This window comes from Heloderma suspectum, chromosome 4, assembly GCF_057233095.1.
Source record: "Heloderma suspectum isolate Gila_16-S chromosome 4, 16-S_ref, whole genome shotgun sequence".
In the NCBI taxonomy this organism is placed as follows: Eukaryota; Metazoa; Chordata; class Lepidosauria; order Squamata; family Helodermatidae; genus Heloderma; species Heloderma suspectum.
The window spans coordinates 201,310,964-201,336,940 of NC_139461.1; the positions used below are offsets into that span (position 1 = coordinate 201,310,964).

The 25,977-nt window shown below is 38.6% G+C and overlaps 1 protein-coding gene across 7 annotated transcripts in view; it reads right to left on the minus strand.

Moving 5' to 3' along the window:
- Positions 1-414: 414 nt before the first annotated feature.
- ZNF326 (zinc finger protein 326) overlaps positions 415-25,977 on the minus strand; it is a 32,820-nt gene continuing 7,257 nt past the window's right edge. The window contains exons 3-12 of one of the 7 annotated variants that reach the window (XM_084851967.1): positions 24,356-24,761; positions 20,434-20,629; positions 18,324-18,358; positions 16,103-16,187; positions 11,946-12,042; positions 9,629-9,776; positions 8,753-8,852; positions 7,887-8,017; positions 2,656-2,751; positions 415-1,135 (exon numbers count right to left, since the gene is read on the minus strand). In XM_084851967.1, the coding sequence (XP_084708093.1) occupies positions 932-1,135; positions 2,656-2,751; positions 7,887-8,017; positions 8,753-8,852; positions 9,629-9,776; positions 11,946-12,042; positions 16,103-16,187; positions 18,324-18,358; positions 20,434-20,629; positions 24,356-24,761 (1,498 nt within the window). In that variant the 3' untranslated portion in view covers positions 415-931. Of the gene's footprint in view, positions 1,136-2,655; positions 2,752-7,886; positions 8,018-8,752; positions 8,853-9,628; positions 9,777-11,927; positions 12,043-16,102; positions 16,188-18,323; positions 18,359-20,433; positions 20,630-24,355; positions 24,997-25,977 lie in introns of those variants that run through there. The other 6 variants (XM_084851966.1, XM_084851973.1, XM_084851972.1 and 3 more) reach the window with 6 other exon arrangements.

Genomic DNA, 25,977 nt, shown 5'->3' on the forward strand with positions numbered 1-25,977 from the left:
GATGAGCTGACTATAGGCATGAACTCTGCATGAATTATAGCAGCACTCCTGGAACACAGCACAGAGTGGCTGAGGAAACCTAGCAGAGATTGACAACAATGTACCAGCTAGGACAACTAGCCACAGTGGTTATTCCTAAGGAAAGGCTTATTGGTAGTTATTCAGTAGTTAAAAGAGAATCATGTACATAGATGGAAGGCTATTTGAGGGCACTATGAAAAAACTGGTATTATTTCGTCACAAAAACTCCAAAGCCCATTTTGGATAGTGCTACTAGGAAGCTAGGGCAGTGACTTTCAGACTCAACATGCTGCACGATTATTTCAAAGATCCTACATGCCATAATCACCACCATCCAATGAACAGCTAAACAGTATTTAACAACTTGACTCCCCGCTTGAAATTACAGAACACTAAGGTTTCTAAAATGTTTTATTGCTACAAACAAGTACATTTTTATCACAAAAAAGCTACAAGATATGTCATAACATGTATTTTACAATGAGTGATGCAGTCCAAAAGACAGCCACACTCACAACATAATTTTAAGTTTATGCATTCTAGAACGAAGTACACTGCATTTACTTGAAATACCTTTGTGTTGAAATGATTTAAACTTTCTACTTATTTATATCCAATTCTCAACATCAGGAGAGGAAAACTAATGCTTAAAAACATACATAATACAATATTATATCAATTTTAACAGCTAGGTTACTAAAAAAGCTGAACTAAAAATGGGTTTTGCATTCATTTTAAGCGAAGATGAAAACAGATTACTTAAACATATTTTAAATTTAAATGGAATGCATGCACAGGGTAGGGGATGATAACATGAGCCTCATTTGTAACTTTTAGAAATTTTACATTTAGCCACGTTAACAGAAAAGTAAAGCAGCATTTTCCTCTGCTTGTGTAAAATCTCTTGCATTTAACTATCCTCTGTTTGGTCAAGAGTGAAGTCAGTCTGTTCTTCACCTTCTGCCTCCTCTTCCTCCTCAGCTTCTGCCTCCTCTTCCTCCTCAGCTTCTGCCTCCTCTTCCTCCTCTTCCTCCTCTTCGGCAGGTTCATTTGCCTTGTCGTCTTCTCCTTGCTGCTCTGGATTTTGATCACTAACTTCAAATGGATTTTCACCCTAATAAGAAAATAGTTTGTTTTTAAAAATCAACAGTCTTAGACAAGCCATGTTAGCCAAAGAATGCAGTGCCAGGAGTCAAGAAAAAAGTGAAATTAATCTAAAACTGGAAACACTTCCACCTGATGCCTGCGTGGCTTCCTCCGTCCAAGACATTTACAAACAACAATAGACTGGATCTAAGTTTTACATGGAGTAACAAGCAGGAGTAAATCCTATCATATTTTGTACTTTTTATCCCACAATGTACTGTATTTAATTCCAATAAATGAAATCACACTCAAGTAAAAATCCATATACAGATAGCACAGTAAGCTTCCAGTAATTTACAGCCAAGAACAGCTAACATGAATGGAATGCATGTACCAATCACTGGTTTGGAAGTGTGTCAATATTAAATTTGTCCTGTAGTTTGCCAGATCACCCGGTTGCACACAGAGAGAAAACTAGCATGTATCCCAGCCACTTCCCTCTCTCGGCCTCCCTACCCTAGAATCCTACAAGTAGCTATTCCAAAGGACCATTTACAGCACAATTCTATGCATGTTTACAAAGGAGTAAGTTCCACCACTTGCAGAAGCAACTATTGGGGGTGGGGAGGAGAGATGACTACCAGAAAACAGGCTCAATGCAATCGCCATTTGGTTCTTCTTCACTCATCTCCTGGACAATCCAACTAGCTAGAAATCAAAGGCAGACACCACAATGATCTAGCACTACTCCAGGGCCCTTACTGCAGGCACTGATGAGTCTTTCTTCCAGGAGGGAAACTTGACTATATCCTCCTAGTGTTCTGCTTCCTGGACAGTGGACTTGAAGCTCAACTGGTCCTGTCAATTAGTCTACAACAGCAAACCCAAACTCCATTTGGTTACTGAAGTCTGCATGGCTTAATATGCAATCTATTCATTTATCCTTGATTTCATTCCACTTAGACCAAGCTAATTGAAGCCAAATTATACCGAGAACTGGTACTCTAGCTGATGTTCATGTTTCTACCAGAGATGCAACATTTAATTGATTAGAAATATTTTAATTGACTAAAAAGTTGTGCGTTGATCAGGTAGCAGATTTGTTTAATTATTATTTTTCACACAAATGCTTGTTTAAAAACTGCAACTAGCAAACACCATATTAATCCCCTCCCCCTCATACAGGAGGAATGTCTCTTCTAAGATGAGGCCAGCTATGTGCATAATCTAAAAACACATGTGCATAATCTAAAAACAAAGGAAGTATGCATTCTTCAATATTTTAATATGCAAATATATGCTAATTTATTTTCTTGATTAATAGACATACCCATTAAAATGTCTTTAATGGGCTTGCAGCCCTAGTTTCTACCACTGTGAATTGCAGATGACTACGCTGATTTCTCCAACTAAAAAAGGTACAATTTAGGATTGCTTCACTTACAAAACGTCAACTTAACAGAATCATGCAGAGGAACCAATTTCACACATTGTTTTTTAATCATCAGTGACTGCTCCCAGAAACATAGCTCCATATTACAAGCTTACCTTGACATACCGCTCATACCGTGCCTTCACAATTGGGTTATTCAAGATGCTGGTAGCAGTTAGTACACTCTCTCTTTTAATTTGTTCTTTGTAAGTCTGTAAACAAGATTACACTGTAATAGCAAGCATTACAAATGTACTCAAAAGGGACATTCAATACACATTGTAAAAAATGCTACATTAGACAGACGTGAATTTGTTAATGAGAAAAAGAAATATTCAGAAAAGGTTGAATTCTTGTTAAGAGTTTTATGTTCCAATTTAAACATTTGCTTTTAGTACACTCACAAAAGGATATAGCTTAGGTTTCTACTAAACACATTACAGAAAGAGGAACTCTATGGATCTATGTTTATTGTGGATCATTAACGCACAATGTAGAGAAAGTTAAGTTTAGTCTTAAGTCCCATCCAATGAAGTTTAGCTAAGTAGTATGACGAGAAGTCATGCAAGTATCTTTTGCCAAAACCAATTCTTGCATATAGTATTATAGTAAAAATATTTAAAACTATCACCTTCTTAATCTAAATACATTCTTCAATTCAAAATAGGTGAGCACAGCAGCTCAAATCTGCACTACCCTCCAGAGCAGGATTTTTATTTCATGTGTAATAATAGTTTTCTCAACATTTGTTTGTTTTATTTTTTTAATGTACAAACTCAATCTATTTAAGACTACTGTCAACATTCGAACTTACAATATTACTTAAAATATCCTGCTATACTTTGTATTGTGTCTGAAGACCAGATGAAGAAGTTTACGAATCATGAAATGGCGGAGGCTTGGTTGAATGTTAAAATGCGTGAGAACGCTGTCACAATTCCATGAAATGGAATTTCTAAACAAGTACTATTAACTGCTTGTGTGTAGTTTTCATGATCTAGGCTAACTCAGAAGAAATGACTTTATATATGTTTACCTTTATGTATTCTTTTTTACTTATTTTTTCTCTGTCTCTTTATGTATCATCTTCTATTTTATATTTTAAAATAGACAAAATATGTAGTATAAAATATTATTGACTTTTGAAGATTTATCTTAAGTTTTATTATATAATACTATACTCTCTCTTTTTGATTACTATTATTATTATTACTACTAATATTCAGGCTTTGGGAAATGAAGTGTAGAACTGTTGCATTGATATAAAAGATAGTTTTACTAAATTGTAAGATTGTATAATAGATATAGTTTTTTAAAATAGAATACCATTGGTGGTTGGTTGGGTGATGTTGGAGTTTATTTTTCTTTTTTCCTTTCTTCTCTTTCTGTTATTATGGTATCCTAACTAAAATATTGTATGGATAGAATTGAAATACTGAGTAGGTTGTTGGTAATTCTGGTAGTGTTTATAAAGATAAAATAAATAAAAATATATTTAAAAAAACTACTGTCAACATTTAGTGAGAAATCAAGTTTTTTTTATAAGGCACTGTTGCTGTTCTGTGTTTACTTCATGCTAGCCACATCCTCAAGCTCTTCAAAATAAGTATACACGCTATAGTAAGGATTGCCAAGCTTCACCATCCTGAACACTATTAATTATATGCAAAGCATGATATGAATGACTCCATTAGTTATCTATAAATAGCATTAGATTCCTAGAGAAAATAGTAACAACAAAATTCTAGCAGTTTTCCAGATATGCAAGGAAGACAACAGATTAGAGCAGCCTTCCCCAACCTGGTGCCCTTCAGAGGTCTTGGTCTACAACTCCCAGCATCCCCCAGATGGGGAAGGCTGGATTACAGCTGGTCTACAAACAGTAAAGTTGAAAAATATGTAGTCCCATAAAAAAAATATATGTTACGGTGGGCAGCAGCCCTCCTGCACATCAAAATTGTTTTTATAAAATTTGGTATTCTATAGATTTTCAACAAACAGTTTTCAATGCTGCTAAGAATTCTTATTTCACAAAAACAGAGAAATTCCTTTTTAAAACCAGGAAAACATTCAATTTTCCCCCTGTCAGTCTTCTCAATCTAGTTGGGTGGTAGGGGAACCCTCACAATCACACCCTTTTAATAAACACCAAGAATAATTTCAGAGTCAAAGCGACTTGCTCAGGGTTTCTAACTAGTGCCCTGCACCCTATTTTCGGGAACTTTTTCTCTCCCTGCAAAGTGGCATTGTTTTTTCTGCCTCTTTTGCAGGGAAGGGGAGAATTTTGGAGAATTTTCTCCTTGGGGAGGGGCACAGGGTTCCCAAATACCTTTTTTTTAAGTGTAGTTGATTCCGGAGGGGTCTTCTTTCTCTTTTTAATTTAAAAAAAAACACCCCTTACACTTCCAGGAGCCGAGGTGTCTTCTCCAACCAGGAGTTCTTCCTGAATGCCTACTGGAGAGGGCGAGGTCACATGGTCTCCTGGGAGTTCAGAAGGAAATGGCGGGCTGGAGAAGAGTCCTGGGCTCCTGGAAGCGCAGGGAGTGTTTTTAAAAAAATAAAAAATAGAAACAAGACCCCTCAGGAATCACCTACACTTAAAAAATAAAAGGTATGTGGAAACCCTGTTCACTTCCCCAAGAGAAAATTCTCCAAAATTCTCACCTCTCCCAGCCTCTTTCTCCAGAGGTTTTGCCCCCCCACCCAATGCCGAAAATGGAAGAGTCGAAGTTTTCAGCACAGCACTATTTCTAACTCATCCTACCACACAGAGGGCTCTGGGTGAACTTTTGCCACTCTCGGCAATGTGAGAGGATCATATAAACCATGAGCAAGCTCTAAATCAGGGATGGAGAACGTGTGGCCCTCCCCATGTTGTTGGACTGCAACCCCCATCATCTTTCAGAACTGGCTATGCTGACCTAGGACTGATGGGAGTTGCAATCTAACAACATCTGAAGGGCCACACATGCTCTTTGGTGAACGAGCAAGCCCCTAAACATTCATTTTGTAGCACAGGTAGATGCATTGGTCTACCTCATTGAAAAATCAGGTTTTGATGCATATACAGAGCGCATGGCTTGTTATTTAACTGGAAGCCAACGTTCTTGAGGTAAATAACTGTTCCAGTCCTATTAGAACTGCTTCCAGTCAACAGAAATCTGTCCGCATAGCCAACAACGGTGCCTTTAAAGTTGGAGCAGGGATTTAAGGGAGCAAGAACTTCTCCCCCCTCACCAGGTTGCTATTATTCATTATCATTATTATATTTCTATACCACCCCATAGCCAAGGTTCTCAGGGCGGTTTACAAAATCATAAATTATAACCATTACCAGACACAAAATAGTTGCTCGTGGGGGTGAAGTCATCAACTGCACCCCATGAATCATGCACAAGTACAAAATTCTTTATTTAGGTTAGTTTACTACAGATTTAGCTTACTATAGATCAGGGGTTCTAACATCCAACTCCAAACAAATGACCAGCAGAACTGCACAAATCTGGTGAAAGGCAACCGATTAATTCTCATATTTTACTTATTCTGTGACTGAGTGATAAGTAATTAGCCCATGGCCAGCCACTGTATCAATGGAAGAAAATCCTTTTTTCCTCATTTGCAAGATATACAACTTGACCAGGTTTCCCTGTCTGCTTCCATTTTTCCTGGTTAATTGGCAAGTTTCAATATATATTGGGCAGGGTAGGGGGAGAGAACAAAAGAGGCTGCAGAAGCTTCATACCTACACCTCCCACGACTCAAGAGCAGATGAGCAAAAGACAATTCCTGGGGGAAGTGACTTCACATATGGAAAATAAAAAGAAAATAGCAAATACCCAAAGAGATTGAAAATCGTACTGCCATGGCCCCTGCTCAGCTAGCCAATAAGTAGTAAAGTATAGGTGGAAGGGAAAGGGAGGGAGAAACCCTTGCAGTCTATTGCAAATCAGCCAGAGATTGATTGGTAAAACCTGATTGACATTCTGTCTGCCCTGGAATAGATGCAGGACTGGAACCCCGTACAGCAGGGATGCTAAGAAAAGCTATGCGCTGTGTGGGTGGCTGCTTCAGGCTATCTAAGGCACTATTTATAAAGGAAGTGTGAACAGTGTCTAGAACTCACATTTTGAAACTGAGCTTGTGGACTGGGACAAGTCAAATAAATGCAGAACTATACATTTGTACTAATTGCCTCAGAAGATACTGCGCTTCCTTTAATGCTAAGTGAGCCAAAATAAAAGTGAGCAACCAAAGAGGATGAGGGTGATTGCAACTGTAATGATCTTTATTTTTGTTATTTGTGTGGAGGGAGGAGGTTCCATGTATTGTTTTCTGTATTACCTGTTATGAAAACTCAAAAAGTTACCCAAAGAATTGGGGGGGGAGGTATAATTCTCTCTGCACAAATGGGGCTGGGCCTAATTCTTAACTCTTAATGATTTTCAAATGTTTGAAAGTGTAGAGTAGTATGGGATAAGCCGAGTCAGCCAGGCAAAGATGGAGTCAAGGGGAGGAGGAGTGGTGCTAAAGGTAATCCCAACATTAGTTTTTGCCAGTATTTTGTAGTGTAGTGTAGTGTAGTGTAGTGAGAGTGACGGACTGGGAGCCAGGAGATCCGGGTTCTAGTCCCCACTTGGCCATGGAAGCTCACTGGGTGACTTTGGGCCAGTCACAGACTCTCAGCCCAACCTACCTCACAGGGTTGTTGTTGTGAGGATACAACGGTGAGGAGGAGGATAATGTAAGCCGCCTTGAGTTCCTTGCGAGAGGGAGAAAGGCGGGGTATAAATGCAATAAATAAATAAATAAATAAATTGTACCCATCACAAGTCTTTCCTTAGTGATCAGATCATGGGATCAATTTAAACATTACACTGGTGGTGAGGCCAAGACGGTTCTTCAGGCATGGTTATGAATTGTTCAAATTGCAAGAGTATCTATTCACACAAGCAAGTGACTGCGGGAGAGCCATTCACGAATTTGGGATTGTGTCAGCAACTACACCACTGGGGATAGTATGCAGACTGAACTACAAAAACATACTGAACTATGCACAATTATGCATCTTATGAGTACTCTCTGCCCACTCCCCACCCCCCTTATACTTGAGCTGGAATGTCCTCATCTATATTATTTACTTTTGCACTTTCTGCCTACTTTGCATTGTGTGGTGTAATCTTGAACTATGCCGTCATTGCCATGCTATGCAGTTGTCAAAGCGCTCAGGTCTCAGGCAAAACGGCATAGACCCCATGAGGCAACTAGCCAGGAAGCACACTACAAAACCCTGCTAGTTTCGTAGCCAACCTAATAAACCAAATAAAATAACTGAATAGTCAAATTGTACCTGTTTTCCCTTTGTGTGCTCAGGAGACTTTAAGTGCTGCTGAACAGAACTGTGTAGAGCAGGAACATACACACTGCATGCAGAACAGAGAACAGTCTCAACTTTCATCATATGGTCATCAGCTGTGACACCTGGCAAAGAAATAAAGACATTATGGGAATCTAGGAGTATGCCAAGAGAAAACCATGAAGCAAATCTAAACGTGTATATATAAAATCAAGCAAAATATGTATTTCCAAATTATGAGACAAAATGGATATACAGGCAATATTTCAAAGTTCAATCCAATTAATCCTATTATCGTGAGAAATATACACAATATATTTCTCACAGTAATGTGAGAAAGTTATTTTATTGGGGAGATTTAGAAGTAGGAATTGAGAATGCGAGCCTTGTGGTGGACTGCCAAATTGCTGGTATTACAAGTTAGGGACCAATGCTGGAAATGGTCAAATATGCACCCCAAACAAATTTAAAATTCACCAATGCACCCCATACAATTAGAAAAAGTATTCTACAGGAATAGCCCACAAAATGTCCTGCATAGTAGCACAAAATTCAACATTTGCCATACAACACAAAAACATTCAAAAAGTGCTAGTACCAAGTTACAATAGAAGCTTCAAGCTTACAGGATCTTTCCTTTCTTAAATGGGTTATGCCCAACAAGTCCAATATCTACTTTTCAAATCAGGTCAGATTCTGGAACCCAAGGGGGGGGGGGGGATGGAATGCCCACTGCTTCTTCTGAAGTGGTGGCCAGGGTTTGAAAACACAATTGGCTGTGTAAGATGCAGTTCCAGACTGAGCCTACATGATAAAACTGCTGTGCTGACATACAATGGACACCTTCACAGGCCACTTGCCTTCCATTACATCTTTTTCAGTAATCTGGGCAGCTTCCATTTGGCTAGTGGTCTGTTGCTTACGCATAGCAGTCTTCTTGAATTTATTCACCATACATTCCTAGAATGCAAGTTCACAACATTTGTAGGGAATCAAAGGTTATATTCATTTATCCCAAGTTCACCTCCCACACTCTGAAACTACCCAGCTCATTGGCCAGGTTCCAAAGAAGTTAGTTTGATAAGTCCAAGGGGGCTTTAGACATTTTCCATAACAGCAGAGTCCTGCACCCCTTCCCTACCTTCCAATCCCCCACCCTGCAAACATTACTGCAAACTGCTTTTACAACTGAGCAGTTTCAAAAGAGCTCTGCAATACAGCAAAGGAGTACACTGTTCTTTTAAAACCACAAGCTGCCTCTACAAGCCTAAGCAGCTCTTTGGATCCCAGCCTATATGGCTATTCTTAGCCATGGCCGATCCTGTCATGCAGCATGATGTAACAATCTGATTCAGATGGCATCAAGGGGGGAAATAGATGAAGGCAGAAACTGGTGCCTGAACGGTGCAACAAGTGTTGGGGGGAGGAGCCATTTGGGCTCTACTTCAGGCAATAAAGTCTCTTGGGATGGCACTGTCCCTGATCAAACATTTTTGGCAAACATGCAGCATACTCCATGGTATAAACACACATAAAGCATGCGTTAAGCAGATATCAACATTATCCACGTTTATCTTTAGAGAACTGTCTGCGTCGCTTTTACTTCTTAGCGTTTGTGCTGTTCTTTGTTCAACTTCCGCATTTGAAGATTAAGGCCATTGCAATTTTTTTTTTTAAGTCAACGCATAATCTACAGCTCCCTCCATTAACAGGATTCAGACAAGATGGCTACTTACGTGCAGAAACTCCATCACAACTTTGTCAAATTTGGTTTGTTTCTGAATATGATCTAAAGTTTCCTGATGAACAGGACTTTCCAGATGAGCTTCAATGTCTTTTTCTTCAAATGTTCGAAACTTACAGAATGAGCAGGTGAATGCCATTCTAGCAGGAGATATAGGCATATTACACAGATATCATTTTTATTTAAATCCTGCCATTTTTGAACCCATTTCAGTAACAAAGTTTTGCTTTAAAATTCCACGTATGCTGATAAAAATATAGAAATGGTTCTAACAACAGTAGAAGCCAGTTTGTAGTTCATCTGGTTCATTTTGGACTCTAAGGTCAGTATCCAATGCAACACTACGGCTAACATAAATTATGTGCTAGCATAAACAACCTCTAGCACAACGCCAACTGCCCTTGCCGGCATGACTGGTTTTCCAGGGAAACCCATAACAGCAGCAAGCACTATTGGCATTGCACTAGAGGTAGTTTACACTAGCACAATATAATTTATGTTGGTAGTAGTGTTGCACCGGATACTGTTGGAATGCTTAGCAGACATACTAGGACATAAGTACCATAGAATTTGGTGGAACTTGCTCCTAAATAAACCTGTTTTGGCTTGCATTGCAAAACTAGACCTTCACAACTAGTTACATGAATCCCCAAGGCTTAGAAGTTGTTTTTCTCAAACATTTTCCCATACTATATGGCAAACTGCTAAAAAATGGAGAAGTGCTTCAAAAGCAGTTTGAGATATGGTATGGGGTCTGCTGCTTTTAGCTGTACCTTGCCAGTAAAGGCAAGTATTATAAGAAAAACAGGAGTCCTTGCTTGTGTTTCTAGACTATAAATGTTACCTGTTTTTCCAATGTAGGAATACCTGAAATTTTATTTTTTCCAAAGCAATATTAAAATTGAGCAAAGGATTAACTAGCAATAGAATATGAAAAATGTTACTGTCAGCTTTAGAAGAACTATCTGAAGAAACAACAGTTAACAAGGAAAAACACCACAAATACAGCTTAAGAAAGAACAAAGAAGCTTGCGAAACATTAAACCCTAACCAATTTACTGTGGCATAAGCTTTCATGGACTAGAGAGCACTTCAGTTACATGTTTGTATTAGTGGCATCTAGCCCCCAAAAAGCTTATGTCACAATAACCTGGTTACTCTTTAAGATGACACAAGACTCTTTGCTACATATACATGGCTATCTTTCTCAAACTCTGGAGGCAGCCAAGCAAAAGAGAAGCAAAACCTTGTTATGCACCATAATCACAGAACCACGCTATAGTAGAAATCTACAACATTAATGCAATGGGTTGACTCAATATCGCTAGTGACAATACTCTAAAAGGAAAGCCATTTCTCTCTCTCATCTTTTTAGTTAAGACAACAGCTATTTTCTTCATTTAAACTTGTCAACAAACACACATAGTAACTAGTGAGTTTATCAGTTTATACAGAATCTAAGAACCAGATATTTCATTGCTGCATGATTTTTTCTTGTCAAACATTTCACCACAGTAATAAAAAAAAATCATAACAAGCATTTCAAATATTCAAAGTGTTTCTAAAGAATTATCTCATTAACTCTTATAGTAGCCATACAGCGCAGGGGTGGGCAGAAAGTAGATCTCCAGATATTTTTGACTTCAGCTCCCAACATTCCTGACCATTGGCCATGATGGAAGTTCTGGAAATTGAAGTCCAAAACACGTGGAGATCTATCTTCTTCCCGCCCCAGTGTAGGGCCATTATCTCCACAATACAGATGTGAGCTGGTAGCTTTTAAGGCTGCCGTGAATTTAAACTTAGGAAGCTACTAAGCACATCACTCTTTTCACTACAGTATCTAAACCAGGTGTAGGCTACTGGGTGTTCTCCAGATGTTTTGGACTACAATTCCTACAATCCCTGACCATTGGCCATGTAAGCTGGGGCTTGTGGGGGTTGTAATGCAAAATACCTCAAGGGCACCAGGCAATCTTCCCCTAACCTAAATTATAATTATCTGGGAAATTCCTCAACATGGTGTATAGGCACTCTGCTCTAGCAAAGGATTCCTTAGATATTTCTAATAGCTCAGGGTACAATGGCTTATCACACCCCATGAAACACAGAGTAGTGGCCATGTTTCCAAATGTATGAAAACATAGCACAATGTCTATATGGCACTGGGATTCAGACACAAGACACCATGGAGCAGGCAGAGCAAAGGCAGCTTAAGGGAAACGCTATTGCCATTGTACATGCCTGTGAATCATGGCTGGGGGCAAATTCATGACATTTCCACCACAAACCTGTAACCATCACCATACTTTTCACTGTTTTTCTCCCTCCTACGTCTTTGCTTCTCTCTTCTTGCCTCAATTCGACGTTTTTCTTCCTCTTCATTTTTCACTTCTGGCTTAACACCTAAAAACAGTTAAGAGCTAAATAAGTATTTGAGTTCTAGACTCCAACAAGGGAGAAATGTGAAGTTCAACTTACCCTATCTCAACTATTATTTATGGTCTCTTAAGGAGGAATAAATTCAAGCCATGTATGACAATGGCATCTATGCAGGTGTTGGTTTGTTTAATTAAAAGCAAGTGGTAATATCCAATCATTTCAGAATAGGATTGTGATCACTGGTCATGCTCACAAAAATTAAATCCAGAATTAAAGCCAACCTAACCTCGTTGTGCCTAGATACTAAAGGCACTAAGCAAGTGACCAGCAGAGACAATAGGAAATCACAACAGTTGTAGAGCCTACAACTGAGATCTCAAATGTATTGCTGCATATTTGTTATTTTTAAGCTAGATGCTTGCTGGTTTTATTGTGAAGACAGCTTATGGAATAGAACAGATAACCTGAAAAGGAAAGGCATGCAATCTTTAAAATTCCAATGAATAAAAAGGTCAACTTCTACCCTAAAGTATAATGCAACATCAATTACAGGTTTCCTGTGATTCCTCCCGTATACTTGACAATCCGGTGGGATTTAATACAAATATCCATGTGTACAAATGTTCCTTATTCTTCTGAACTTGTGAGTGCATACTGGAAAAAGTAACTTCAAAAATTGTGTTTCAGAGAATGTGTTATGGATTCTCTCCATTTATAAGGGAGGCAGGCTTTCAATCCATGTGTTAAATGGGGATTAAAATGTCAATCTGGACATGATTTTCAAGCAGCCAAACAGCTGTTCTCTCCTTTACATGTCACTTTGAAAGAAAAGTCTGCTTTATTAAAAACAGGTACCAGTTATTTTCTGATTGCTAAATAGCAGCAAGGTACAAATAGTAATCAGAATAGCCTACAATTATTTTGGAGGTGATAAGCAAGTTTGAAGTACCAGTCCCTTAATTGAGGGAGAGGCAGAAGGTAGATCTGGTATATCTCTGGTGATATGCAGTAGATCAGCAAGGATATCAGACTCCCAATTGTTTAATAGTAGCAACAATATGAGTCCACCATCACATCATACTGCTCAGAATTCAGAAAGCTTGGGATGACTAGGAAGGGATTTTGTGGGTGGAAGGACTGTGAGCCCCATTCAGTTCTGGTACACAATGAATTCTTGGGCTCAGAAATCACTTGCACCAGACTCTGGTTGGTGGATCATGGGAGTCTACTAAAAAAGAAAGTAGATACCACTAGCCTTAAATCTGCTCACCCCTGCCTAAATTATAGAATAAGCACTCCATTTCTCCCCATCACCACACAAAAAACCTGTTAATTCTTCTGGAACTCTCAGCAGCTTTCGATACCATCAACTATGGTATCCTTCTGGATCGTTTATCTGGACTGGGCTTGGGAGGAGCAGTTTAAAAGTGGTTCCATTCCTTTCTGGAGGAGTGGTCTCAGAAGGTGGTGCTGGGGGACTTCGGTTCAACCCCATGGCCATTAGCCAGTGGGGTGCTGCAAGGTTCTATCTTGTCCCCCATGCTTTTTAACATCTACATGAAACCACTAGGGGAAGTCATCAGGAGGTTTGGGCTGAAATGTCAGCAGTATGCAGATGATACTCAGCTCTACCTCTCGTTTCCATCTGCACATCCCAGGGAGGCTGTGGAACTCTTGAACCAGTGTCTGGAGGCTGTTTTGGGATGGATGAGGGTGAACAACCTGAAACTTAATCCAGACAAGATGGAGGTACTGTGGGTTGGGAAACCAACTACTTCGGACGGAGGTTTACAGCTGGTCTTAGATGGGGTTGCACTCTCCCTGAAAGACCAAGTGCGCAGTCCTGGACTCTGAGCTGACTGGGGAAGCCCAGGTGGCTGCAGTGGCCAGGAGTGCTTTTTACCAGCTTAGGCTGGTACGCCAACTGCAGCCCTATCTGGAGAGGATGGACCTTGCCTCATGTTATCCATGCACTAGTCACATCCAGGCTGGACTACTGTAATGCGCTATACGTGGGGCTGCCTTTGAAGACGGTTTAGAAACTCTTGTTTCTAAGAACAAGAAACTTTGAATGCGGCCACCTGAGTATTGGTGGGAGCAAGGCGATTCGATCATATAATGCCTATACTGCACCAGCTGCACTGGTTACCAGTGCGTTTCTGAGCCCAATTCAAAGTCCTGGTTTTGACCTTTAAAGCCTTAAATGATTTGGGACGAAGTTACTTGAAGGACTGCCTATACCCATATCAGCCTGCCCGCACTTTAAGATTAGAAAGAGAGGCCTTTCTCACTTGCCCACCCACGACAGCAGTCAGGTGGGTGACCACACGTGAGAGGGCCTTCTCTACAGTGGCCCCACCCCTTTGGAACAAGCTGCCATCGGAGGTCTGCCATGCTCCATCATTGCAGACTTTTAAGAAGGCCTTGAAAACGTATTCTTTTACCTTGGCCTTCTATTGATGCGACTGCTACTGTTGCAGTTGCTGCTGTTATTATTGTTGGTTTTATTGTTGGCTTTTATTGTTGTTTTTGTTTTTATATTTTTATCACTTTTAATATTTGAATTGTTTTTATGTATTTGTTGTAAGCTGCCTTGGGAGGGCTTCTGCCCTGAAAGGCGGCAAAGAAATATAATAAATAAATAAATAAAGCCATGCATACTCTAGTTCAAGGATGGGGAACCACCAGCTCACAGGCCAGATGCATCCCACCGCATCTCTGGATCCAGCCCACAGCCTCCCCTTCTTCCTGCGTACATGCACACACACACTCTTCACATAAAAGGGCCTAGGCCTAGTTGCTGCGAATGGAGGAGAGAAGGGATAGCAGAAAGAAAATGGCTGGTCCATCATCAGCATTGGCCCCACCCTTTATATGAGGTGAGAGATTTTCCCCAACGGAAAAAGGTCCCCTTGACATTAAAAGGGTTCCCCACCCTTTTAATGGCCCTTCCACCAGGGTCACCCCACCCTCTAGTCCCTTCCACCAGGAAAAATCCCCAGCCCCTCCAAACAACTCCATAGGGACAAACTTGCAATGTGGCACCTTACCTCCAAAGCCCAAAGGATACACAAGTGAGTCCTTGTTTATTGCTGCATAAGCCATCTGACCCGAGTTCTGTAGAGATACAGTCTGCATCTTGCCTCTCAAGATCAGCAGACACCTTTAAATCCTAGTCTAGTACAGTCCAGAGGAATGAAAGCTCAAGTCCAGATATGTACTTGGGACTCCTACTTTCCAGCATGATGCCTTATTTATTTGAAGAGTTAGGTGGAAAAACTTGCATATTTGCTAAGGTGCCATTAACTGACAAATCCACAAACTTAATGCTACACTAAACACTTAAGTTGTAAACTAACAATGGTGTAATTTGGGGGTCAAAAAAGATTATGCTTGGCCTTGTAATCAGAGCGGCACAAACAAAACAGTGCACAGTAGTTTAATGGAAAGCCTATTACACAGTATGAGATATGCCCACAGTTTTTCAACACAAGAAACTTCATACAATTTGTAGCAAATTCCCAGCATTCCTCATATTATACAGACCGTATACAATAGCAAAGCACATCAGGGGAAAGAAGTTTAGGACAAAATTTCAGCCTCAATGTTGAATTTTCTTGCTTGTGGGTTAGCAACTGAACCTTCGGTCTCCTAGAAATAGATAGTTTACCTGTTTTAATAAGTCACATGTATAAAAACAACCAATTTATGGTGCAGAACAGCTGGTAATTGGTCTACTTTAAAATCAATAACTAATGAAATACTCAGTAACTACAAAGGTAAGGATGATCAATACTGTTAACACTCATTTAAATGACAGCTAACGCTAAAGGAAACAAAGTGAAATAAGTGCATGGTACACATGATCCAGATGTAGAAAAGAAAATGTTATCACAAGAAAGAAGTTATACGTTTACCACAATAAAAAAATACTGCTACCTAAAAGTCATGTTTTGAAGGAGAAAAACAATTACTAGCGCAGGAAAGGACACAATCAAGTGCAGCTTTCCCAGAGAAATTTCACCAGGTGAAACCATAGCAGCACTGCATCTTGAGTTTTACCTGATAAAACAAACAGGCTTACCTTCAAAGGCCTGATAGATGCCATCATAGGCATCTTTTGTAAAGTCTTCATCCGTAATTGTGCCACCTGCTTCAGCTTCATTACCCTAATGAAAGGTCAAATGCACAAGTTTCCAGAGTAAACAGAAGAGCTGACAAAATGTGCCACATTAATTCCAATAAAGGAAGTACTCATTTCAATCCAGTTAGCTGAAGTGATTAGCTCGATTTAAGAGAATTTAAAAACAGCAGGTTCTACTTCTTTATATGATATGATCAAGCAGTCAAACTTCAAAAGGTTGTGTTTTTATATAGCATAGTACATTTAAAGCTGTTAATTATCCAACTTAGGCACTATCTGGGACATTTACTTTATGCTGGTCGATTGAGCACATCAGTTACAAGGACATTTTTATCTTGCTCTACAGTCAAGGTTTGACTTGAATGAAGTTTTTACTTTTTCCAGGCTTTTCCAATTACTGCCCAAATTAGGAACAGAAATATCTTTCCATATTTACCTTACCACCATGAATATATGCTGTTACCCTTGTTTAACAAGTTTTCATCTACCATTCTTCACTCTTTCAAACACAATATTCATTTGCAGTGCACCCAAAATCTCAAGGAGTGCTTACTCTTATGTGAGCTTTCCCACGTACTGTAAACTTCAGGTGAGGTTCTATTTGAAGTCCCTCATCATCTGAAGCCAGACTGCAGGTAGAGCCTCTCCTGGAATGGCACTTGTCTCATGGGACACCAGTACCATTCCACTGAGCTTTTAGGAGAAAGCATGTAAGCATTTTTATTCTGCCAGGCTTTAGGGGGCCTAGTACTCTGGTTGTGTGATGTTTATACAACTGTGTTTATATTTTAAGCTGTGCTCATTCTACTATGTATTTATACTGCATTTTAACTGTTGCAGGTTTATATTAACCTGTGTATTCCTGTTTTAATTTGTGAGCTGTCTAAATGTCTCCGAGTTCATTCCATGGATAATGCGTTAAAAAAATAACCCTAACCCTAAATATATACAGAGCTTGGAAGTAGTTTGGAGTTTGTGATGCAAACATAAAATGTTAGGTATCAGCTTCACACCAGCTAGATAGACATTTAACATTTCCAATGTGCCATGGCAGCCAGGTACTTAGTATTTTTTAGCTTTGATCAAGATGTTTAATTTTAAACTGTGGATTCAGTGAATATTTAATCAAGCTGGCCATCCATGATGCTGTGCGAATAAATTAGTATTTATGACCTGATCTGCACTAAGTTGAGAACTGAACACTTTTTAAAAAGAATGCATGCTGATTTTGAACACTTGCTTAATTATCTGCTATTTATCTATGCAATCAATATTGTAAAACCTACACATTTATATGGAACCCATAAGCCTAACTATTCTCTAGTAAGCTACCACAAAAGCCCTGAAATATTTCTAGTAAGCTACTACAAAAGCCCTGAAGTATTTCATTTTTAATTTTGTTCTACTAACAAAATACTTTTTAGAAATCCAGATTTGTGACAGTATCCAACACTGCCTGTTTGTGAGCGGGGCCCACCACCGCTTTCATTCCACAAGCGCCCAGCCCAGTTGATTTCATTGCTCAAGTAGTTCCCACGCAACGGAGTTTTAGTGCTTCCTGGAGCAAGTCCTGAAACAAGCAGAAATGGTGATTTCTGGAACAGGGTTGGCGAAGGTCCCTCTGTTTCGGCTGTTTTCAAATTGCCCCAGGAAGCGCTAACTCTCTATTGTGCAAGTGGTAGGTACCACTTGCACAACAGAACTGGCAGGGCTGGCTGCTCACAGGTGGTCACAGGTGGATACTACCCTTGAAAGTAGGACAGTTGCCAAGTACATGGTCTGCATCTTGCCTTTCAATAATCCCTTTGAGACTAAAACCACAACACATATAAAACAACTACCAGCTGCCTACCCTTCAAATGAAATACCATTACTGGAATTTATAAAATTCTGTTTAAAGAAGGTCTCGGGATTGCAACCACAGCCACACAAAAGGGATTCTCACTCTTGTTTCCAACAGCACTTTCTCAATCAGTACCAGAAGTTGCAGTACAAATCCTTCCAGGACAATTCTGTCAGAAAAGAGACTAAAAAAGCCCACTGTGCATGCAGACATCACCTCTGCCTCATGGCATTCCGAATAAAGTAAGGTGATTATTACTGTGAGGCACTTTAATGCACGTTGTAAAGTACAATATCTTGCGAAACTAGAGATGTTTACCTCTGCAGTAGTTTTCTTGCTTGGTGTCCTTGGGTCTATTAGCATGAAAGGAGGAAGAAATTTAAAGAGAATCAAACTGCAGTGAAATTTTTTGTGTCACCTAGCATTTTGTTTAAATCCTTGGCAAACTGGGAAAATAGGAGGAAGCTTGGTTATAGAAACTGAAAGTAGAATTTAAAAGAAATTGGCATGTATAAGGAAGTTATATCAAAAATTACACAGAAAATACAAATATTTCGACTTAGCCAAGCTCTCTTTCACAGGCACTGAAATTATATAAAAAACTGAAAATGCAGGTCAACATGTGGGATTATATCATCATACTGTGTAATTTGTTTTCCATTAATTCGTTACATATCTTTTAATTTCAGTTCACAACTGTTGCTTATATTACACTCAAGATTAGTCTTCACATTATTGTTTATAAGATCAGTAGAACTGTCTACATTTACTGTCAGACCAAATAGTAAAATAGTATACTTGAGCAACTCAAGGCATTTCAACAGACCAAGCCCAGTCCAAGAAGTTAACAAGAAGTTGTAAATAAAATGATAGATTAGCTTGCTGATCAGAAAAACAAGACCATACATAGAGTAGAACAAGATCCATTAAAAGGGTTAGTGCATTCATTCAGAATGGCTTTTGAATGTCAGATGAAACCACGGTGGCTAGTTTTCAATGAAATGAAGTAAATTTAAGCCACGTGTTTTCAACAGGGGAGAATTTTATTGTCAATTTATTACTGGTTAAAATCACAGAATTCGTGCTTACATTCAATAAAGGGGGAACTCTGTCCTAAAATCAGCACAAAATGCAAAGAGTTACAAAGAAACATATTGCTTTTTGTAAATGGAAATGTCTAAACCCACCCAAGTATGTTTGTACTGTAACAGGAATTATGATTTTGAAATTTTTCATTTTATGTATTTGATACCTGTATAAGTATCTATTACACAGGCCACCCACGTACAATACAAACTATACCTGATGTGTAACATGGAGACAACAGGAAACCCAACATGTCACTGAGCAATACACAAATACAAAAGAATGTTAGCTGAATATAGCATTTAGTAGCCCTCATGCCACCCCACTGTATCCTTATGACTACCTTTCACTTTCTCATATGGCAACTATTAATTCTACCAGGGGAAGAATAAAACATTGTACTTTGTAATGACATTACAGTAACAGCAAAACCTGCCCATCAACACTGATGGTGAGTGGCCCAGCCTCCACCATCTAGGGATTCATGTGGGGGGTGCCATGCATCATATTACAGCCATTCCCTCCACCTCTCATACTCCTGCAATAGATTTTATCCCCATACGTAGCCTGGTCATTGTAATTATGGGCATTTCACTAGTAGGAAGACATTATACAGTAACAAGTATGCCATCCTCTCAAAGTTCAAGTGATTCAAGCAACAACTTATTAGCTACACAGCCAATCCAAATAATACAAGGGGAAATATTTTACAATTAAAAAGACATACAAAACAATACACACACATATATTTTATATGAAGTCACTGAATTCCCAACAGTGAAGTTAGTGTAGAGAAAGTATTGATTGTTTGAAGAACAGTAAAGTCCACAATCACAGTGAGCCACCAGTCGGCCCCACCTGAGAACACACTATGTTTGCAGAAACAACGAAGGAGAGGACAAAACATTTGCATTCCAACATTATCTGTGTAAATCTGATCTGAGTACCAAATTCCATAAGCATTCAAACATTAAGATCTGAACCTAGTCTCAGTAGTAATCGCTCTCTTGGTAACAGCCCTACAGAATCTCATCTAGCAAGCAGTCTTCACAATAAAAGCCAAAAAAGTTTTCAAAGAGAGTGCATCTATAGAAGAACTAAATTTCTCCCAAAATGTTTAACACAAGAGCATAGTATATAGGCACAAAGCTGATAAAGTGACTTCACTTGAAGTACCAGAATAAAATCTCTAATTTGTGCCACCAAGATCAATCTCTATGAATAGCTGGTTTCCGAGGGGGCTTTGAGGCTGAAAAATGAAGAATGGCAAAGCATCATAAATGCGTCCTCTCAGAAAATGTTAAATAGCGCTATAATTCGCATCTTTCATTCAATTACTTACTAGGTTTGTTTTGGTTCATCTTCACATTAGGTTTTGTCAGTTTGGGTTTCTTGATAAATGTCCCACCTGGTTTATTATACGGCTGCTGTATCATTTTTCTCTTTATTCCTCGTGCAGCTACTGCTGCAGTACTGGGTTTGTTATGATAGTCTACCACAATTCCAGGTCTATGCATGCCTCCAAAGTCTCCCATGTACTGTAAATGGGTGAAGAACAAGTATTAGAACATGATGTGGCTGACCGCAAACAACCTAACTCAAACACCAACGTATTTAAGAATATTTTAACTCAGGAAAAAGAACATACTAGGAAGTTAACACACATCAGAATTGCAAGCGTATTAGTTTTTTTCAGTTACTTGACATAAAATGTTACTTGACATAAAATATATCAAATAGATTTACTTGACATAAAATATATCAAATAGATTTCTGCTTATTCAAAGTCATTAGTCCAGATCATGAGTGGTAATAGAATTTGAGTTGTACTTCCTCTCTTCAGATTCTCCAGATAATATCTTTAATAAAAACAAAAATATATCAGCTGAGAGCAAAGATGTGAAAACTCAAGAAAAAAACTGAAAAATGCAGTGTGGGGAGAAAGTGCTCCTATGAAATATTTTCTCCTTTGAAATTAGTGACATGCTTGTTAAGGCAAAGCTTCACTCACTCGAAGTGTGTGGTATGAAGGTTTTAATGTAAGAGAATCTACAGCATTAGAAAATGGTAATCCTCATGTATACTATAGAGTTCAATGTTATAAGTTAAACTTTATATAAAAATTTGCTGCTGGTCCTCAATATTGTGATTGTATGGAGTGGTTTCTGTCTAAATACGCCTTCCTTGTTTCTACAAAAATTGTGGGTTTTATTTTTAACATTTTTCTTTCTTCTCAGATAGCAAAAACTAATAATATACATGTGCTCTGGTAGCATATGAAGCAGCGGCTTACAGCTTTGTCTCTCTAGTATTCAGAATTTCATAATTGTACAAAATTAACAGTGCAATACTATGCATGTCTACTCAGAAGTGCAACTGAGTTCAATGAGACTTACTCCCAGGTAAATGTGTATAGGATTGAAGCCTTACCTACCTGAGAGTAAGTCCCATTTAATTCAATGGCACTTCTGAATAGATATGCAGAGTACTGCACTATAAAGCATTTATACTTCTTAGGATGCAATCTTATACACACTTATCTGGGACTAAGCTCCTGTATGTATACCACCTTGGGGAGAATTTCTGCCCTAAAAGGCAGCCTAAAGTATTTAAATAAATAAAACTGCATTATGAACTTCATAAATATGCCTATTAATAAATTGTATGTGCTATGTTATAAATGATGCATTTTATGCTACTAAAGGATTAAAATACATTTATGTTTGCTTAGTAATGATTGCATCTATTTCAATTTCCCCTCAAATTTCCTTTTTCCCCCCAGGATGGCCTCAACATTTTTGGAAATGTTACATCTCTAACCAAGAGTGTTTCTGAGACAAGAACTACACATTTAGCCAATGCTGAGGTAATGGTTGCCCACATCAGACTGCTGACTACCAAAACATTCCCTTCTACTCCTGCATCAGAATAGAATTGTGGCAGTGAGTAAAATATAAGGTCTTCTTATATCAACTTCTTTTTAAAACAGTAAAAAAGCCACAGGTGTAAAAAGGCTGTTCTCTCTTCCTGTCTGAGGTCTCTACAAAACCATGTAAAGACATTAAAATCAGCTGGTTTAATAGATTTTAAGGCACTGAAGAGAGGAGCAAACTGAAGAGAAGGAACCAGAAGAATGCCAAAATGCAGACGTGCTTTCCTACACATACACTTAATTGATAATCACATAAAAGAAAGGCTCATCTGACTGGATGAGTGAAATCATATAAGCAGAAATACATATACTGCCATAAAACCAAATCTTTAATATTAAAAGCTAAACACATCAAAGATGCAATCCTATGCATGTTTAGACAGAAAAAAGTTCCACAACTTCCAGCATTCCCCAGCCAGTCTAAACATACATAGGACTGCACCCAAAAGGCAGTAGAATTAATTGTAAAATGTTTTACTAATTTGACTAACAGTTAGCCCTAGCAGACCAGAATATGTGTGAGATCATTAAAATATAATTATGCTAACAACATCCATGCATAAATTTTAATTTTCAGTCTGTCTATAAATTGGGCCCTAGTAAAGAACAATCTATCAATAACTCCACGTTGCATATATATAAATCAAAGGACACTTTCTAGTGATTTACATTTGCACGAGCAAATATTTCCAAAATCTATTAAAGGTGCAATGCATTTTAAATACAGTAAGTAGCTTATTCCTCAAAGTATTTAGGGTTCAGGAAAGGAACACTAAGCTTTTAAAAAGTTAACTTGTCAGTTACTCCCTAAGATTTTAACTCACTCAACCTAATAAACCTACCTTTAAAAAAAAATCTGACAAAGAAGGACTACACAAATCTGTAGAGTAGTTTATGATCAAACTACAAGAAAGCCCCTAGTTCTGTTTATGTCTCTGTGGGTTAAATCTAATTATGCCAATTATACCCTTCAGAATGCTACACGGGTAAAACCATTTTTGAAAGAACATACTAGATATGCAGACGTTCTAATAAAAACAAATTCTCTTTCTTTCTACATTTTAGTTATGAATAAGCAGATATTTTAAGGCCAGCTTCTTGAAACAGATTATACTTATGAGTTTTAAGATGGCATATGTAGGATCAATAGCTGAACTATTTGTACTAAAATCAGATATGAGATTATAAAGTTAATGGGACATCATCATCTTATAAACCTGAAGTATTCCATAAAGAGTATAAAAGCTTTTAATGATTTCGGGGAGGGGAGGTGGGGTTGCTAATTTTTAGTGTTTCGTTCTTCACACTCTTTCAATTGCCCTTTTGAAGCTGTACTGAAACATCACCTGCAGCATGCAAGAACATGCTGTAGGGAATTATGGGCAGTATCCAGTACTGGCACTGTACCTCTGCTAGTTCCACTGCACCTGCAGGACCTACCACTAGCGCAATAGAAACTAGCACTTCTGAAAGCAGCTCTGGAAACAAGTGGAAATGCTTGTTTCCAGAATGGGACAGGTCAGCAGAGTTCCCTTCTGTGAGCTCTGCTGACCTGCCCCGGAAACTAGTGTTTCCACTCTTTCTGGTTGTATTAGTAAACGCTAACTTCCTGTTGCGCTAGCAGTAGGTCCCACTAGCACAGGGACAGCACTGGATACTGCCCTATAACACAAGTGTTAGACAAAACTGTAAAACACATGATGTTAGTTTTCATTATGAAATAGTTTTTAAGTTGATGGTGTCCCTTTAACTGTGGTTTTAAATCACCTTATTTCTTTAAATCACCTACCTTTATTAGACCCACCCCTACATTTAAATCTGGTGACCTTAAGTTTAGCTAAGAATTAGTATGAAGAACCGATTACCTGCCTTCCTAGACAAAATCTCCTTTTAAGGCATTCACCCCCTAAAATTCAATACTATACATACATTGCACCTTTAACCTACTCAAAACTGAGAAAGGTTCTAATTAACCTTTACAATGTTTCAAGACTTCTCCCACTAGCCAAGATGCTAGTGTTAACAAGGAAAAATGCAATTCCTTTTAACCCCTTTTAGACCAAACCCATTGCCTTAATCTTCACCTTTCAAACAAAAGGAGAGATTTTATACAACCTTAGCAACTAATCTCTTAGTGCTTTTACTTGTAAATGGAGAGAGAAGGGGTACTAAGTTCTGGGTAAACACCAAACCGGATTGGAAGGTCATCAACCCTAACAGTTTGGCCAAAAGTGCACCGTGATGTACAGTGCCATTTGTTTTAAATGCTATGGTCTTGAAAGGGTTTAAAAGAGTGACTAGTGAAAAGAATCTGAAAAGATTCTGTACTTACTCCTCGGCCACGGCCTCTGCCTGTTGATGGTCCTCCAAAAGCATCATAGTTTCTGCTTCCAAATCCACTGTCAGGGTAAGCAGGCGTTCCTCTCCCCCGAGAGCCTACAGGTGCAGGCTTCATATGGGGTGAAGAAAAACTGCTGTAGGAAGAGTAAGTCTCTCTTCCTCTGTCCTCCATAAACCCAGGCCTCAACTTTGAGCGTGAGTAAGGTGCTTCCCAGCTAGACCCGCCCTGGTTTCTACCTCCGAAAGAGTCAAGGCTATTCCGGTAGTTGCTGTCAAATCGACCACCATAACTACCTCCGAAGCGGCTTTGTTCGGGTTCATTATAACCATAGCCAGATCTGTACAGATCTCGCCCACCCAGAGAAGACCCGGAGTCATAAGACTCATAAGGTCCAAACCTGGAAAAGTTGCAGTGAGGAAAAAAAAAGTAAGCTTACTAAAGTTAAACATTTCAAAAGACAAGTTATCAGTTGACATTTATCAACTAAAATCAATGTATATTTTACTTTGGTAGAGTTTGCCTTGATTAGGGCTGGGCAATTCCAAGTTGTGACCAGACAGAAAGCTATCTGAGCCACTTTTCTGTAAAATAATATTAAAGTTCAGAATGCCTGAAGTTCACTAAATTTAGTTGCTCAAGTTTTTAAACCTCATTATTTGTGCCCAGACCTAGTCTTATGAATGCAGGTACCTGCACAGACTTAAACGGTTAATAAAACTGTTCTGTCTTTAAAGTCATGCCTAACAACAGTTCAACAGCATTTAAAAGGCTTTGCCCTCAATTGGGAAACTTCTGACAATATCAATAATAAGAGGCAATTACTACAACTTGGTATTTTTTGTTTTAAACCTTGAAAAGTTCACAGTTCATTTACTGAAATCTTTTGCTTTTTGCAAGATGTTACATTTGGATTTGGGAGATTACAACTGCCACCATGCCTCGTCTTCTATTATTAGATTTAGAATATTCTAGAAGATAAGGCAGGTACCTAGTATAGAATTGTAAAGACAAAAATAAGTCTTCAGTATCAATGCATCCTTGGTAGAGGGAAAGGCTGTATATTACATGTAAGCAACCAATACCAAGAAGCTGTATGCAACAATATTTTACTTATTTATTGAGGAACAGAAAGAGGCAGAGTGCAGAGGGACATCAGTGTAATATACAACTGCACTGGAAAGGGGAGTTCACTGCTCTCCCCAAAGATTTATAATATAGTGAACCAAGAAGAAATAGTAGATATAAACCTTTAAATAAAAACAAGACTATGTATACTGACTTTGCCTACAATATCATAACCAGATTTATTTTCATTTTTTAAAAAAAACTTTAGTCACACAAGATTTGCATATTTAAAATGCCATTTACAGAACAGTTCATGTATTAATTGTGATCAGTGAACTCCAATCATATGCAGATTACTAGTTGGTAGGTACAGCTTATTCCTGATTCTCAGGACAGTTTGCTATGCACAAGCATTAGATATATCAACCAATTGTTGAACAGCACTGTTCAGTAATACAGGGCAGAATCCAAAAGGGCACTTAAACTCCAACCAATTCTCTTATGCCCTGCCAATTCCACTGCACAAGTGGCCCCCACCGCTTGTGTAA